The sequence below is a fragment of the Cherax quadricarinatus genome, chromosome 100, assembly GCF_038502225.1.
Source record: "Cherax quadricarinatus isolate ZL_2023a chromosome 100, ASM3850222v1, whole genome shotgun sequence".
Taxonomy (NCBI): domain Eukaryota; kingdom Metazoa; phylum Arthropoda; class Malacostraca; order Decapoda; family Parastacidae; genus Cherax; species Cherax quadricarinatus.
In genome coordinates, this window is record NC_091391.1 from 5,890,767 (window position 1) to 5,909,772 (window position 19,006).

The window sequence follows — 19,006 nt, forward strand, 5'->3', positions numbered from 1 at the left end:
TACCTCTGAGGACGACTCTGACTCTTTGCACTCTATCTCTGAAATTAATATTAAACTTTCAAATTCTGTCCTCCTCAAGGATCCTAGCCCTTTAATGGAGGGATTATCTGAAACCCAAGCAACAAATTTAACGGAGCTTCTACAGTCATATCCTAATATTTTTTCGGATGTGCCGAAAAAATGTACATTAGGTTATCATGATGTAGATGTGGGAAACTCTAAACCAATTAAACTCTCCCCCTACAGAGCTAATCCTGAAAAGCAAAGGCTACTTCAGCAGGAAGTAGATTTTTTGTTAAAGCATGGTTTAGTGGAGAAGTCATCTAGTCCATGGGCTTCACCGTGCATCCTTGTGAAGAAGGCTGATGGAGGGTTTCGTATGTGTACAGACTACCGTAAGGTGAACGAGGTCACCATTACAGATGCTTACCCTCTTCCTCGTCTGGATGACGTAATTGACTGTGGGTAAGGCTACTTTTGTGTCCAAGTTAGATCTCCTTAAAGGCTACTATCAGGTACCTTTGACGGATAAGGTGAAGGAAATCTCTGCCTTCGTAATTCCAGGAGGCCATTATCAATACACAGTTATCCCCTTCAGAATGAAAAATTCCCCCTCTTCATTCCAGAAACTTATCCATCAGGCTATTAAAGGACTTGAAGGCACGACAGCGTACCTAGATGATATTGTTGTGGTGTCTGATACTTGGGATCAACACCTACTTAGACTTAAGGCTCTTTTTGAGACCTTTAAGAGTTCCCATTTAACAGTTAATTTATCTAAATCTTCCTTTGGCCTGGCCACTATCACTTTTCTAGGCCATGAAGTAGGTAGTGGTAAAGTTGCACCTAAACTTGCTAAAGTTTTTGCTATTAAAGATTATCCAGTTCCTCATGATAGGAAATCTCTTCAACGTTTCCTAGGCATGATAGGATTTTACAGAAGATTCTGTAAGAATTTCTCAGATATTGCAGCCCCTCTTACCTGTCTTACCAGTCACAAAGTTCCCTTTAATTGGACCTCAGACTGTAACACTGCTTTTAATAAAGCAAAAAGATTATTTTGTACTGCACCCATTCTCTTGTCTCCAGACTTCTCCAAACCTTTTTCATTACAGGTTGATGCTTGTGAGTCTGGGGTTGGGGCAGTACTATTACAAAACGAGAATGAGGAGTTGCAGCCTGTAGCATACTTTTCAGCCAAGTTTCAGCCACATCAGAGGGCTTACTCTACAATTGAAAAAGAAGCCCTCGCGCTGGTACTGGCTTTGGAGCATTTCAATGTTTATGTGGGCCAGACATCGCAGGTGGTCACAGTCTACAGTGATCACAATCCTCTAGTATATCTCCAAGCCATGAAGAACCACAACACAAGACTCATGCGCTGGACGCTAAGGCTGCAGCCCTATAATATTTCCATTAAATATATTGCCGGCAAAGAAAATATGTTGGCAGACTCTTTATCTAGAGTCTAATATTTTTATTTATTTAGGTTAGGATGTTATTTGTGGTAACCCCTTTTCACGCTCTTTTTTTTTATCCCCTGGTGTGGGGTTTTTTTTTTAGTGAGGGGATGCGGGCTACCGTCCGCCTGTATCTTGGACCTATGCTAGCCTGTCTGACTGCTGTCTCACTCTAAGTTTAGGGTTTGGCTTTTGGTCACGAGAAAAGCTGAGCTCTATCTAAGAGTTGGATGGTGGAGAGGAAAGGTGGCCCCATTATTTTGTGCCATGGCGGCACGGTTACCACTGGGAGGTGGCAGCCTAATCCTGAGCCTTCTCGGGGTGGGGGTGTGGCATGCAAAGAGTACGTAACCTTTATTCGGCGCATGTACACACCCTCATTTACAGGCTATCTCCCCCAACCAGCGAACCAGATTGCTAAGAGTTGATGATGGGGCCCCGTCGTTCAACTAGTGACCAGGTTCTAGCCAATAAGAAGATGGTTTTGGCAATCGCAGAGGTTATGTGGGTACCGCTCTCCTGTCTGCTCTTGTCATTCCCATCTAGAGCTGGTTGAAGCACGGTCTGCTATCTTGTGGCTTCTATTTCTGCCTTGCTTACCTTGGAGTGCACTATACTTATCACTGTACATAGTGCACATATTGCTGTTCTAAATTGGTGAAGGATAATATAAGTCTAAACTTTTTCTGCTGTGTTTATTTTGCTCCCATTACACCCGGGATAACAGGCCATTTGGATTCCTGGATTGTAATACCATGTGTGTCATAAGAGGTGACTAAAATGCCGGGAGCAAGGGGCTAGTAACCCCTTCTTCTGTATGCATTACTAAAGTTAAAAAGAGAAACTTTCGTTTTTCTTTTTAGGTCACCCTGCCTTCATGGGATACGGCCGGTTTGTTGAAAAAATGTATAGTATATAGAAAGCTCTGGGTTCTGCAGAATATTTCAGACAAGCTAAAAATAAGTTTTTTTTTCTTCTTTCTCCTGATACAATTTTGTGCTTACTAGAGAGTTCCTGGCATCGATGGAGGCAGGAACAGTGTGGAACAACACATACGAGACGCCAGCATCATCAGACACCTCCAGCTCAATAGAAATTAGCACAGTTGACAAATCCATGCGGTAAGCTATGCTCTCGGCAGATACCGAACCCAACACGCATTATAATAACAAAAAAAAAAATTTCTTTGCAAAGGTTACACTGTATATTTACATTTCATAATTTGATTGGTACAAAGAAATCTACTATCATGCCGAAGCATTTCGGGCAGACTTAACCTAATAGATAAGCTTCAAATATTCAATATTTTTCTCAGTTATTAATTTTATGATACAAACACATTTTTAGGTTTGTAATAATGGTTTAATAGATAAGGGATAATAAAATTTTTGTGAGAGTTGCTTCAAAAATGGTTAGAGATTAGCATATTGTGGGTGTGATTATTATTGAGAGATGAGTGATCTTAGCTTGAAGTGTGTTAACTGGGGAAGAATATAAGGGTGGAGTGTAATGAAGGTAACATTTCTGAAAGTAATCAAGGGATCTCTTAGCCAGATTTGAGTCCTGGAGGTGGAAAAGGGCAGTTCTTGCCCTCTGAAGAAGGGGCAATATAGACTAATAATGGCAGGCGTCTCTCTCTCTCTCTCTCTCTCTTTTTCAGCAGACGGAGGATCGAGCCTCCACCATGTCTTGCGCCAACCTTGGATACTAGCAAACCCTATGTATATGTCTTCTATGTTTACATACATCCCTATTATAAAGGTTAATTGATAAATTACAAACAAGTGTAGAGTTATCACTGTTTCACTGATGGGTAGCACTTCACGGCTTCTCTAAGGCTCTGAAGAACTGCCACCATTACTACTTTTGCACTTTGGCGTCATTGTGCAGCAAAATTAAGGGTCATTGGTGTCATTATTAAGCAGAAATAAGGGTCATTTTTGGGCCACGGCAAACCACAGATTACAAACCGTGGATACCAGACCTACGGATATAGAAGTCAAACTGTACGGCAATAGAAATTTATTCACACTTAAAGAATGTTTGTATAATATCAATTTTTTTCAGATATGATGATGTTGACGATAATGGGAATAAGAGAGAGTCATCGCTACACATTATGGGCCAGGTGTGTTAAGATTTTCATGCTAGTTTCTTGGTAATACTCAACAGGTTAGGTAACCCTGTCACAGGTATAGCTTTAGGTATTCCCCATCAAAGGGATAATTTAAGTGAAGGGATTCAGGGAAAGCGGTTAGCTGGACTTGAGTCCTGGAGGTGGGAAGTACAGTGCCTTAACTTTAAAGAACATGAGAAAGGAGGAACACTGCAGCAGGCTTGTTGGCCCATGCTAGGCAGGTCCTTCACAATCCATCCCACTAACAGAATATTTGCCCAACCCAATTTTCAATGCTACCCAAGAAATAAGCTTTGATAATTCTATTTACTCATATGTAAGTCCCACCCAAATCCAACCCCTCTCACTCGCGTATTTATCCAACCTAAATTTGAAACTACCCAAGGTTTTAGCTTCAGTAACCCTACTAGGCAGACTGTTTCACTCATCAGCTACCCTGTTTCCAAACCAATACTTTCCTATATCCTTTCTAAATCTAAACTTCTCTAATTTGAATTCATTATTGCAGGTTCTCTTTTGGAGAGATATCCTCAAGACCTTATTTACATCCCCTTTGTTAATACCTATCTTCCACTTATACACTTCGATCAGGTCTCCCCTCATTCTTCGTCTAACAAGTGAATGTAACTTAAGAGTCTTCAATCTTTCGTCATGTGGAAGATTTCTAATGCTATGTATTAATTTTATCATTCTACGCTGAATGTTTTCTAATGAATTTAGAACTGAGCTGCATAATAAGATAAGATAAGATTTCGTTCGGATTTTTAACCCCGGAGGGTTAGCCACCCAGGATAACCCAAGAAAGTCAATGCGTCATCGAGGACTGTCTAACTTATTTCCATTGGGGTCCTTAATCTTGTCCCCCAGGATGCGACCCACACCAGTCGACTAACACCCAGGTACCTATTTGCTGCTAGGTGAACAGGACAACGGGTGTAAGGAAACGTGTCGGAATGTTTCCACCCGCCGGGAATCGAACCCGGGCCCTCCGTGTGTGAAGCGGGAGCTTTAGCCACCAGGCCACCGGGCCACCCAGTGAGGTGAGGCCTTACTAATGATGTATAAAGCTGCAGTATGACCTCTGGACTTCTGTTGCTTACACTTCTTGATATAAATCCCAATAATCTATTTGCCTTATTACGTATGCTTAGGCATTGCTGTCTTGGCTTAAGGTTGCTGCTCACCATAACCCCCAAGTCATAAGAGCTTGGGATATTGGCTGTTTGCATTGACATCTAAACTGTCACATCTGCGTGCCTCTACAAAGACAATGATGGTGAAAGTGTTTCGTTTTTGAGTCACCCTGCCTTAGTGGGAGACAACAGGTATACTGAAAAAATTAATGTTGGTGCCTACTTATGTTAACAGTAAAATACATGTAGTAAGGTCTTGCACATTCTAATATGTTTACAGGCAGGGATGTGCGTGCAAAATGCTGACCACAGTACTAACACCGAAGAATTTGTCAAGTCATCTCTGAGTTGTGGTTTCCAAACAGCAGCATTAGCAGCTAATATACTTCCCGATGATGATGAAGCAGAAGATTTTGTTTCTCAGTTCTTGAATATCAAAACTCGAACAGATGCATCAGGTCAGTTTCTCGGTATGCAAGTCATTCGTTATACAGCTTCTCCTCACTTAGTGACATACTTGTTAACTGATGACTCGGACTTATGATGGGCTTTGACCAGCATGCATACCTAAGTAATGTACAGTGGTACCTCGAGTTTCGGCCATAATTCGTTCCAGAAGTCTGTTCGAGTGCTGTTACCAAACAGATTTGTTCCCATAAGGAATAATGTAAATTAGATTAATCTGTTTCAGACCCCCAAAAATACACTTACAAAAGCACTTACAAAAATACACTTACATAATTGTTCGAGTTGAGAGCTGTACAAAACTCAGGGTACCACTGTATATTAGAGCTGATTTCCTCTATTCTGTTTATTGCAATTACAGTACACTACTGCATAAATATTTAAAAATATACCAGAAATGTTATAAATGGTGCAAAGGTGACATTAAAACAATATCAAAGATGGTTGACACAAACCCACTGTCATTATATTATGCTCCTTGTTTAGCTACGAATTCATTTATCGACAGAGTCTTAAAAACGGAACTCCGTCGTTAAGTGAGGAGAGGCTGTATTCAGTGTCATTAAACCACCACAATACGGGTGAGTCATAAAACTCCAGACTGACGTGTGGTTTGTTTGTAGTCGTGTCATTACGATTTCTTGAATCAACATCGTTAATTTGGCTAGGTGACTTTTTAACACCCATATCTCTTGTTAAGGCAGGGCGACCTACAAAAAAAAATGCTTTCGCCATCATTCATTCAGTTACTGTTTTATCAGAAGCTGACATCACAGTTCAGATGACCTGAATTGTGACAACCTTACCCCTCCTTCAGAGTGTTGGTGAAGTATTTATACAGGTGTTGGTAGCACCTTGCTCGCATCATCTAGTAATTTATATGTGTGTTACTAGCCCCTTGCTTCCAGCATTTAGTAATTTATATAGGTGTTATTAGCACCTTGCTCCCCACATCTAGTAATTTATATAGGTGTTACTAGCCCCTTGCTCCTAGCATTTAGTAATTTATATAGGTGTTATTAGCACCTTGCTCCCTGCATCTAGTAATTTATGTAGGTGTTACTAGCCCCTTGCTCCCAGCATTTTACTCCTGTTATGACACACATGGCTTACAGAGGAAGGTTTCTTCTCTACTTACAGTTTGTGAGTTGCAGTCAACATCAGCTTCAGATGCAAGAGATGATGCAGACACATCTGACTCCAGTGATTTTCTTGCTCAGTTCCTGGGCATAACTCCCTCATTCTCTAGTAGAGGTTAATTTATCAATTTATAATCTTTCTCAGCTTAACCCTTTGACTGTCGCAACCCTCAATCCTGAGGTGTCTCCTGGTGTCACAAAATTTAAAAAAAAAAAAAAACTCTTATGAAATGATAGAGAATCTTTTCCCGATTGTAATGACACCAAAAAAAAACGAAATTTGATGGAAAACTGACGGAATTATGCTCTCGCGAAGTTAGCGACCTCGGCGCTGTTTACAAATCGGCGATTTCGCCCACTTTGAGCCCTATTATCGGCTAATTCAATTGTTCCAGTCACCCAAACTCATAGCTATTTCTTTAGAACTTCATTTTTTCTGTCGATTGAGTACAAGAAACTGCCCATTTACCGATTTCAACTACCTAATAATGTGGTCAGAAATTTGCAATTTGGTCAATTTCACGAAAACTAAAAAATATGACAATTTCAAAATAAGGTCCAGAATGAACAATGCAGACATTCCTGGCTCTAAAATAACATTTTCTTTGTTCATCAGTCATGTCTCCAGGCCCCTCTGATATTACTCTTGCTTTCTATTTTGAATTTTTATTCAAACAAAAAATAGAAGACTTACTATTATGCAGACTACTGCAATACTGTAATAATTCTATAAATAACATCAACCCATTCATGACTGCATATTAGAATGGCTAGTTGGACATTTATTGGACAATGGCATCATTTGTTTACTTTTGAACATTGGCAAAAATCAAACATTTCCCCTACTTTGAGCTCCATTTCTAGGTTCTTTTTATAGAAAAACCAATCAAAATCACCTCTATTTCTATAATATGTTTTCCATTCTATCAAATGAGACCAAGAAAACGAGAATACAACCATAAATACTATACGAAAATAGACCACTAAGTCGGCATTTTAATTAAAAAAAACGGTTGGAGTTTTTTTTTTCTCATTATGCACTGCGTGCTCCAGGATTTTTTTTATATGGTGCACACTGACCACACAGACCCATTCTCTCACATGTGGGCCTACCAGCTTTCTCCTGCTTGATTTGCAGCCGCTAGAATTTATGAGTATGTATACGTAAAACACGGTACCTCGTAAGACTTATATATACGGCCATGACAGTCAAAGGGTTAAAATCACAGCAGTTAAAATACTCAGGAAATCCCAGTTAACCTAAGACCACTAAATCAGCTTTAAATATTAACCCTTTGAGGGTCGACAGGCCCTCTCCGAAACTCGTTCTCAGGGTCGGCCAAATTTAAAAAAAAAAAAATTATTTTCTCTTATGAAAAGATAGAGAATCTTTTCCCGATCATAAAGACACCAAAAGTTTGAAATTTGATAGAAAACCTACGGAATTATGCTCTCGCAAAGTTAGCGGTCTCGGCGATGTTTACGCATCGGCGATTTTGCCCACTTTGAGCCCCATTTTCGGCCAATTTCACTGTACTAGTCGACAAAAAACATGAATATTTTGCTAGAACTCCATTTTTTCTATCGAATGGGTGCAAGAAACCACTCATTTATGAAATTCAACTATCCAGTACAGTGGTCAGAATTTAGCAATTTTGCCAATTTCACACAAATTTCAAAAGATGCCAATTTCCGAATAGGGTCCAGAATAAACAAGAAAGACATTCCTAGCACTAAAATGACATTTCCTCTAGTCATTAGTAACGTCTCAAGGCCCCTCTTATATTCTTTTGCTTTCCACTTTGAATTTTTATTTTCACAAAAAATATAAGATTTACTGTTATGCAGACTACTGCATTAGTGTAAAAAATGGTATAAATGTTATTGGTGCACTTGTGAAAGAATATTAGACTCACCAGTTGACGTGTATTGCACGCTTGGCACGATTTGTGTACTTTTGAAGTTTGGTAAAAATCGAACATTTCTGCTACTTTGAGCTCAATTTCAAGGCACCTTTCTTTGTAAAACCAGTCAAAATCATCTCAATTTCTGTAATATGTCTTCCATTCTATAAAATGAGACCAAGAAAACTAGAATACAACAATAAATACCATACGAAAATACACTGCAAAGTCGCTGATTTATTAAAAAAAAATGGTCAAAGTTTTTTTTTTCTCATTATGCACTGTGTGCTGCAGGATTTTTTTTAGACTGTGCACACTGACCACATAGACCCATTCTTTCATATGAAGGCCTACCAGCTTTCTCCCACTAGATTTGAGGTCGCTAGAATTTATGAGTACTAGTACGTCAAAAGGGGATAAAAGAGAGTGCAAAAATTATAGGGGGATAAGTCTGTTGAGTGTACCTGGTAAAGTGTATGGTAGAGTTATAATTGAAAGAATTAAGAGTAAGACGGAGAATAGGATAGCAGATGAACAAGGAGGCTTTAGGAAAGGTAGGGGGTGTGTGGACCAGGTGTTTACAGTGAAACATATAAGTGAACAGTATTTAGATAAGGCTAAAGAGGTCTTTGTGGCATTTATGGATTTGGAAAAGGCGTATGACAGGGTGGATAGGGGGGCAATGTGGCAGATGTTGCAAGTGTATGGTGTAGGAGGTAGGTTACTGAAAGCAGTGAAGAGTTTTTACGAGGATAGTGAGGCTCAAGTTAGAGTATGTAGAAAAGAGGGAAATTTTTTCCCAGTAAAAGTAGGCCTTAGACAAGGATGTGTGATGTCACCGTGGTTGTTTAATATATTTATAGATGGGGTTGTAAGAGAAGTAAATGCGAGGGTCTTGGCAAGAGGCGTGGAGTTAAAAGATAAAGAATCACACACAGGGTGGGAGTTGTCACAGCTGCTCTTTGCTGATGACACTGTGCTCTTGGGAGATTCTGAAGAGAAGCTGCAGAGATTGGTGGATGAATTTGGTAGGGTGTGCAAAAGAAGAAAATTAAAGGTGAATACAGGAAAGAGTAAGGTTATGAGGATAACAAAAAGATTAGGTGATGAAAGATTGAATATCAGATTGGAGGGAGAGAGTATGGAGGAGGTGAACGTATTCAGATATTTGGGAGTGGACGTGTCAGCGGATGGGTCTATGAAAGATGAGGTGAATCATAGAATTGATGAGGGAAAAAGAGTGAGTGGTGCACTTAGGAGTCTGTGGAGACAGAGAACTTTGTCCTTGGAGGCAAAGAGGGGAATGTATGAGAGTATAGTTTTACCAACGCTCTTATATGGGTGTGAAGCATGGGTGATGAATGTTGCAGCGAGGAGAAGGCTGGAGGCAGTGGAGATGTCATGTCTGAGGGCAATGTGTGGTGTGAATATAATGCAGAGAATTCGTAGTTTGGAAGTTAGGAGGAGGTGCGGGATTACCAAAACTGTTGTCCAGAGGGCTGAGGAAGGGTTGTTGAGGTGGTTCGGACATGTAGAGAGAATGGAGCGAAACAGAATAACTTCAAGAGTGTATCAGTCTGTAGTGGAAGGAAGGCGGGGTAGGGGTCGGCCTAGGAAGGGTTGGAGGGAGGGGGTAAAGGAGGTTTTGTGTGCGAGGGGCTTGGACTTCCAGCAGGCATGCGTGAGCGTGTTTGATAGGAGTGAATGGAGACAAATGGTTTTTAATACTTGACGTGCTGTTGGAGTGTGAGCAAAGTAACATTTATGAAGGGATTCAGGGAAACCGGCAGGCCGGACTTGAGTCCTGGAGATGGGAAGTACAGTGCCTGCACTCTGAAGGAGGGGTGTTAATGTTGCAGTTTAAAAACTGTAGTGTAAAGCACCCTTCTGGCAAGACAGTGATGGAGTGAATGATGGTGAAAGTTTTTCTTTTTCGGGCCACCCTGCCTTGGTGGGAATCGGCCAGTGTGATAATAATAATAATATAATAGTACGTCAAAAACCCCTACGCGTAAGACGTACTAGTACGACGAAAACCCTCAAAGGGTTAATAAACAACAAATAAATAACACAAAGGCACAATACCGTGACTGGAACAATACACAAATAACCTGCAAATAGAAGAGAGGAGTTTACAACGACGTTTCGGTCCAATTTGGACCATTTGTAAATGGTCCAAGTCGAACCGAAACGTTGTCGCAAGCTCCTCTCTTCTATGTGCGGGTTATTTGCATATTAATAAACACTTAAAATTGCACTATTGGAAATTGTACTAATTGTAACTTTTTTGTTACCCCTTTTCTATAAATTTTCAAGTAATTTTTTACCAGCTAATTTTTTATTTTTGTGAGTCATTGAAATATTTGATTTCAGTTTTTTCTTCCAGGTAACATACACGAAATAAATACTAAGAAGACGGGTAGAGAGGATTGTTTAACCCAAGATAATTTGACCCAGAAGTTCAGCACAGACATGGAGATGACCTGTACAAGTGATGTGGCAAAGGTAATCCATGATGGACAGACCCAGAAGTTCAGCACAGACATGGAGACGACCTGTACAACAACTGATGTGGTGAAGGTAATCCAAGGTGAACAGACCCAGAAGTTCAGCACAGACATGGAGACGACCTGTACAACAAGTGATGTGGTGAAGCTAATCCAAGGTGAACAGACCCAGAAGTTCAGCACAGACATGGAGACAACCTGTACAACAACTGATGTGGTGAAGGTAATCCAAGGTGAACAGACCCAGAAGTTCAGCACAGACATGGAGACGACCTGTACAACAAGTGATGTGGTGAAGGTAATCCAAGGTGAACAGACCCAGAAGTTCAGCACAGACATGGAGATGACCTGTACAACTATTGATGTGGTGAAGGTAATCCAAGGTGAACAGACCCAGAAGTTCAGCACAGACATGGAGACGACCTGTACAACAAGTGATGTGGTGAAGGTAATCCAAGGTGAACAGACCCAGAAGTTCAGCACAGACATGGAGACGACCTGTACAACAAGTGATGTGGTGAAGCTAATCCAAGGTGAACAGACCCAGAAGTTCAGCACAGACATGGAGACGACCTGTACAACAATTGATGTGGTGAAGGTAATCCAAGGTGAACAGACCCAGAAGTTCAGCACAGACATGGAGACGACCTGTACAACAAGTGATGTGGTGAAGGTAATCCAAGGTGAACAGACCCAGAAGTTCAGCACAGACATGGAGATGACCTGTACAACAAGTGATGTGGTGAAGGTAATCCAGGGTGAACAGACCCAGATGACCAACACAGACATGGAGGTGACATTTCCAGCAAGAGAGGTGACAAAAGTACACGAAAATAACCCAACTTGGAAGATTGGGACAGGCAGAGACATGACCTTTGGAACAGGTGAGGTGTCAAAGGTAATTCAGAAGGATGTGACACAGACCATCACCACAGACATGGAGCAGACCTATGCAGCAGGCAAGCTAGGAAAGTTAATCCAAGATGAACAGACTTGGATGGCTGATACAGACATGGAGATGACCTATCCAGCAAGGGAAGTGGCAGAGGTGATCCAAAATTATCCTATTCAGATCAGAACACAGAGAGAGATGCCTTGTACAGCAAGCACTGTGACAAGGCTAACCCAAGATGAACAGACTCGGATGATTGATACAGACATTGAGATGACTTACCCAGCAAGGGAAGTGGCAGAGGTGATCCAAAATGATCCAACCCAGATTGGAGCAGACATGGAACTGACTTGTGGAATGAGCCAGCTAAATAAAACTGGAAATGAACTGTTGCAGACTGGTATGAACATTGAACCTACTTTTTCAATTAGTCAAGTAGCTCAGATTGGCCAGCCTAATCTGACCAACATGATAAGTATAAATACAGAAAAGACTCATCCAGTTAGTCAGATAGAGTTATCCCAAAGTAAACTAGCACAGATCAGCACAAACATTACAATGGCTTCCGCAGAGACTCGCATAGCAAAGACAGCACAGGATGACCTGTCCCATAAGCATAGTACAGTTATAAAGGCTCCTGGTGCAGCAAATCCCGATGGTAAGCTTGAAGATGACCCTATCCAAAGAATGACAAAAATGGAGTCTAGTTCTCAGCGTAAGAACTCGATCATTGCATCTTTGCTGGAGCAGAAGAGAATGTTTCTCCCAAGTTCCACTTATGCCATGTCTGGGTGTTCTCCCCAGACTGTTATTTTGGATTCAGATAGGTGTAGAAGTACTGCAAATGATGACTGTGTACAAAATGCAGGTGGTGAGGCTGCTGCTGTCACCACTTTGAGTCTCTTGAGCTCTCTCTACACTAACAAAAGTTCTGAAAATGAGATCATACAGCCTTGCCGTATTGAAGATGCACATGAGATGCACGAACATGATGTTAGTCACTCCGAGCATGATGTTAATCAGGTGAAGGATTCTGGAGAAGTATCTTGCACTTCATTGCATGTAAATCTGCAAACTCCTGTGCATCCTGCATCTCCCTCTTACAGTAACCTAGCCTCTCCATCCCATACTGCTAATAGCTCATCCTCCCTATCCCACACTGCTAAAAATCTATCCCCTCCATCCTGCACTGCTAAAAATACATCCTCTCCAACCTCCACTGCTAAAAGTACATCCTCTCCAACCCCCACTGCTAAAAAAACATCCTCTCCATCCCCCACTGCCCTTAACCCCTCTCAGATTTGTCCCTCACTAGACAGTAATGGCTGTGAGAGAACGGTTTTGGCTGATAAAGAAAACAGTGAAGAAATGTTGGATGATATTAACCTTTCACTTGTCAGCATGGCAGACAACAGTACTGACAGCTGTTCTTCAGTCAGTGATGTAAACAGTCATCCCTTGCTTGCATCTGTGCCAAGCGGAAAGGCATCAGAGTCCAAGTCCCAAGGAACACGAGGCAATAGAATCGACAACCATAGGTCATTAGTTGCCGAAGGTGATATTGAAATGGATCCACTGACAACATCCATCATAAAACTAGCCAGCATGATGCAGATCAGTCAGTCTTGTTCACTCATGCTGTTGAAAGATACACCGGCAATTGAGAGTGTTGATAGTTTGGTGAAGAGTCGTTCTTTTACAGCCTTGAACATGACTCCTATATCACTCAATCGGTCAAAGGATTGTCATAAGGAGCTGTACGTGGTAGGCTCATCCTCACAGGCTGAACCAGGAGAAGGATCACACATATCCATCTCTAACTTGGCAGTATCATTTACTGATGAAAAACAGACGTCAGGTCTATTGAGTGATTTGCACACATCCATCCCTGCTGACCAAATTGCAGCATGCATCCAAGAACAACCGAATCATGCTGAGAAGAATAAAATGGAATCTGCATCCTATCTTTCACCAGTTGAGATTACAGAGCAAGAGAATGAGATTTCAACGAGCATGATGGCACTCAACATTGTACAGCAGAAGTGTGATAGTGGATGTTGTCTCACCTCTGGCTCTATCTTCAACCCACCTAGGTAAGTAGCCATAACTACTACCCCTGACTCTTATCTGCTGTTCCTAGTAACTTTTTAAATTACTACCCCTGGCTCTATTATCTACCCACCCTAGTAGCTGGTAAAATTACTACCCCTGACTCCATTATCTACTGTCCCTGGTAACTGGTAAAGCCACTGCCCCTGGCTCTTATCTACCGTCCCTGGTAACTAGTTAAACTTCTACCCCTAGTTCTTTTAGGGGACCCTGAAACTAATGGTATTCAATACCAATCTTCATTTTTATCTTCAAAATAAGATGTAAAAGGGCCCCACTTTATGGCATTTCACTAATGCAGTGGTTTTCAGTTATGCCCATTCTTCATTTATTCAGACTTCCTACATTAAATATATGTATCACTCACAATAAGCTAGGGACGAAAATGTTTTAAGGTAAGTTGTGTGTACTGTATATGTAATTTTTAGGCACCTAGTTCTGTTGCTCACATAATATATGATAGTGTAAGCATGTTATTTGGCTTTTATGTGCAGGTTAGGTTCCAAGCTACAGCAGTAGCCTGGAACCTAACCTGCTGTATAAGTGGGGCCTTACAGTAGCCTGGAACCTAACCTGCTGTATAAGCAGGGCCCTACAGTAGCCTGGAACTTAACCTGCTGTATAAGCGGGGCCTTACAGTAGCCTGGAACCTAACCTGCTGTATAAGCAGGGCCTTACAATAGCCTGGAACCTAACCTGCTGTATAAGCAGGGCCTTACAATAGCCTGGAACCTAACCTGCTGTATAAGCGGGGCCCTACAGTAGCCTGGAACCTAACCTGCTGTATAAGCAGGGCCCTACAGTAGCCTGGAACTTAACCTGCTGTATAAGCGGGGCCCTACAGTAGCCTGGAACCTAACCTGCTGTATAAGCGTGGCCGTCCTATAACCAGGACCTGCCTGTACGCAGGTGTTGTAGGTGTTTCATTTATCTATTAAAGAAGTTGTAAGTTCCATAAGACAACTAGTACCTAGTACCCTACAACTGCAAAATCTTTTCACATTTTACATTCAAGGTTTTATGTTACCATAAACTGCCCAGTGCAAGTGACCCACAGCTCTGTATACCATAGTGTAATTTTTGTACAAACAGTTGTAAGACCCCTGTGGATAATGAGGTAAAAACACACTTTGCAGTGGACGTTCATGGATTGTACAGGAGGCAACAGAGAGAGAGATACGTCTGCAGTTAAAATACAGTCCTCTGGAGCTCATTTTAAAAGGAATTCCATCTGGCAGCCACTGGACCATCACTAGTGCCAGCTGGCACCCACAGCCTTCAGGTAAGTTACTTAACTTTGTATCGGACTGATGAAGCCACTGTGTGGCGAAACGTTTCCTGAATAAAGATTCCCATATGTTGCATAAGTGTCTCAATCTTCAACTTGTCGGTTTTTCAAAACCATTCATCACAAGTTACTTAACTTCGCTGTTTTTATTGTTACCGGGATGACTGTTGGGACCTTGGTGAAGTTTTGTTGTTACTGGGGTGAAGGGACCTTTTATTGTTACTGGGGTGACTTTAGGGACCTTTTATTGTTACTGGGATGACTGTAGGCACACCTCTGGCAAGACAGCGATAGAGTAAGTGATGGTGAAAGTGTTTCTTCTTTTTCGGGTCGTCCTGCCTTGGTGGGTAACAGCCGTTGTGTTAATAAAAAAATTACAATTTACAGTATATTTTAAACAATTTATAAACTTTTTTCTGTCCACAGTCAAAACTTATTTATTTTTTCAGAGGTTGAAAACACGTACGGGAAGCTGATTTTGAATACCCTAGGCTGCCGTGTAGGCGCAGCCATGATTGAATTGTGTGGCTTGACCTTGTGTGGGATGGGTGATGCCCTTGTCAAAGTTTTCAACGCCAACCAAGACATCATCAAGTTGATGGTGGAACTGCAGGTGCTGTCTGCATCATACCTGACCACCTTTACCCCAGACAGGTCAGTGAGGCAAACCCATTAACCCTCTCATTGGCTTTTATGTATCGCTTGTATAGATCTACATTGTGGAATTTGTTGGATTTTGTGTAAAATTGGCCAAATTACTGACTTCTGTGCACTTTATAGGGTGGTTCTGATGAATGGGCAGTTTCTTGTACTCAGTCAATAGAATCGAAGGTTTTTTTTTATTTTTTTTGACACACCGGCCATCTCCCACCGAGGCAGGGTGACCCGAGAGAGCGTAAACAGTTTTTCTTCTTTTTTCATTTAGTAATACAGTGGAACCTCAAATATCGAACTTTCTTTGGTTCAGAAGGCTGTTCAAGTGCCTTTACCGAATTAATTTATTCCCATGAGGAATAATGTAAATTAGGTTAGTCCATTTCAGACTCTCAAAAATACACTTATAAAAGCACTTACAAAAATACACTTACATAACTGGTTGTGTTGGGAGCAGTTCGATTTTTGAGGTTCCACTGTATGTACAGAAGGTGAAATTACCGTCATATAAATTGCATCCAGACCACCAAATTTTCTCTTGTATAACCTCTTAAGTTTTTCACAAAGATTCTATACTATTTCAGAAGAATTTTTTTTAAATATGGACAATATCAGCACTTTACATTTCAAGGGCCCAGTCAGTGAAATGGTTAATCATGGCTTCTGAAATTGTTACATCATAGCAAGTTTGAAAACCTTCCAGACTTCTTAAGACATTGAAGTACAGTAAACTACCGTATTTTGCAGCTTGTAAGACGTGGCTTATGACTTGTTTTAGTTTCAATGGCTCAGCATTGGACGTAACTGGGAGAGCTACAGTTCACCCCAAACTTATAGCTCCCGTCACTGACCTTCAGTTTATAGGACGCACAGTGGTTTTTGGAGACATGGAAAAAAAAAATGCATCTAATCCGCGAAATACGGTACTATAAAGGCCCGCTATATAGTGTAGAATTTTTTGTAAATGACATTGAAAAAATATATATTAGTTCCCCTGATAACAGCAAGGGACATGTACCAAGACCTGCGGTGGATTCCTGAAATGGTGGATAGTAGCAGACCCCATAAGTTGTTTTTTGTTTACATACATATCGATGATAAAGTTTTAATTGATAAATTACACACAATAAGCGAAGAATTAGCACTTTTTTCACCGATGGGAAACACTTCACGTCTTCTCTGAGGCTTTGAAGAACTACCAGCATCGCTACTTTTGTGCTTTGGGGCCATTATTAAGCAAATTTAAGGTTTATTTTCAGGCCACAGTAAACCCTGGATAACTGAAACTGCAGAAACTGAAGCCACGGATATTGGGGTTCAATTGTAAACTACATTGAAAAATAACCCAAAATTGAATAGTGTATGGATGGACTTTCATTATATATGGTATTATATTTTAAATGAACTTTTTCAGTCACATTTACAAAAAAATTTACACTTTACAGAGTAGTTATAAATGATTTATATCTCAACCTCAAACTGAAAATGAAAAAGTCTGTCCTAGATCATTAGCATTTGAGAGTGAGAAAGAAAATGTGAGAGGTCAGGTCAAGATATTGGGATGTGAAGAGGTAGCTGAGGTCAGGTCAAGTCATAAATGTTCTGAAGATTAGATATTTTACCAATGAAGTGATAACATAGCAGCAAGCACCAGCGGAAGTGACGCCAGGGCCAGGATCCATGTTGGGGATGCTGTGTATAAAGAATGACAACATGACAGTGTCACGAGAAATTAAACACGCATAACACCTGGGTATGTTGAATGGCAGACATTTCACTAACCAGTGACTATTATCGACACAATACAGAGGTAAATGGAAGACTGTTGAAGATGACACCTAGTTATTTTTATTTTAAATTTAAAATAGAGATATTCGGGTGTCTATCATCAACTTACTGATATTGTATACCGCAGCACATGTATTATATTGAAATTGATTTATTGCTGTCCCAGTACAAGTTTATACTGCCTTCAAATCTATTATTTATTTTTACCTTGGTACAACTTAACCCTTTCAGGGTCCGTCCCGTAGATCTACGGCTTTACGTTCAGGGTCCAAACCATAGATCTACGTCATGAGCTCAGCTCACTCTGATAAACTGTGAGTGGCACATTTGGGCCTAGATATGAGAGAATACATCTATGTGGTATGTGTGCACCACATAAAACAAATCCTGCAGCACACTGTGTATTATGAGAGAAAAAAAACTGAGACCATGATTTTCGATTAAAACAGCGACTTTGCAGTGTTTTTTCATATGTTTTTTATAGTTGTATTTGCTATTCCTTGGTCTCATTTGATAGAATGGAAGACATATTACTGAAATAGAGATGATTTTGATTGTTTTTAGCACTGGAAATGGCTTGAAACTGAGCTCAAAGTAGCGGAAATGTTAAATTTTTGCCAATGTTCAAGAGTAAACAAACGACCTCACACGTCTAATACACGTCAGCTGGTGGGTCTAATATACATTCACAAATGTGGTGATGATATTTATACAATTATTACAGTATTTCATAGCAGTAAACCTTCTATTTTTTGGTGTGAATAAAAATTCATTATGTGAATAAAAAATCAAAATGGAATTTATTTGTAAAGCCTCAAAATGTAACTAATGAACAGAGGAAATGTTAGTTTAGTTCCAGGAATACCTACATTGTTTATTCTGGACCCTATTTTGAAATTGGAATATTTTGAACTTTGTGTTAAATAGGCCAAATTACCAATTTCCGATCACTTTAATTTGTAGTTGAAACAGTTGACTTGGTGATTTCTTGTGCTCACTCGATAGAATAGAAGTTATACTAGTGAAATAGATAAGAATTTGGTCAACTGGAATAATGTAATTGGCCTAAAATGGGAGTCAAAGTCGGGAAAATCGCTGATTCGTAAATATCGCTGACACATCAAAATTCGCGAGAGTATAGTTTCGTCAATTTTCCATCAAATTTCGTACTTTTTGTTTTATTACCTTCACAAAAAGATTCTCTACCATTTCATAAGAAAAAATAACAAAATTTTTTTTGAAAATTCTTGGACACTGGGGCACCACTTCAGATTTTGGCCTTGGACCCTGAAGAGGTTAAACTGCCTTCAAGTCTTCTATTTATTGTTGCACCAGTGTGTGTGGACCAGGTGTTTACAGTGAAACATATAAGTGAACAGTATTTAGATAAGGCTAAAGAGGTCTTTGTGGCATTTATGGATTTGGAAAAGGCTTATGACAGGGTGGATAGGGGGGCAATGTGGCAGATGTTGCAGGTGTATGGTGTAGGAGGTAGGTTACTGAAAGCAGTGAAGAGTTTTTACGAGGATA

General features: G+C 40.5%; 1 protein-coding gene across 2 annotated transcripts in view; it reads left to right on the plus strand.

The window, feature by feature from the left end:
* Window positions 1–19,006, plus strand: part of LOC128704645 (serine-rich adhesin for platelets-like) — a 40,823-nt gene that overhangs the window by 14,691 nt on the left and 7,126 nt on the right. The window contains exons 4-10 of one of the 2 annotated variants that reach the window (XM_070079609.1): window positions 2,468–2,581; window positions 3,528–3,588; window positions 5,011–5,188; window positions 6,336–6,449; window positions 10,625–13,730; window positions 14,883–15,028; window positions 15,484–15,688. In XM_070079609.1, the coding sequence (XP_069935710.1) occupies window positions 2,468–2,581; window positions 3,528–3,588; window positions 5,011–5,188; window positions 6,336–6,449; window positions 10,625–13,730; window positions 14,883–15,028; window positions 15,484–15,688 (3,924 nt within the window). The remainder of the gene's footprint in view (window positions 1–2,467; window positions 2,582–3,527; window positions 3,589–5,010; window positions 5,189–6,335; window positions 6,450–10,624; window positions 13,731–14,882; window positions 15,029–15,483; window positions 15,689–19,006) is intronic. The other variant, XM_070079610.1, reaches the window with a different exon arrangement.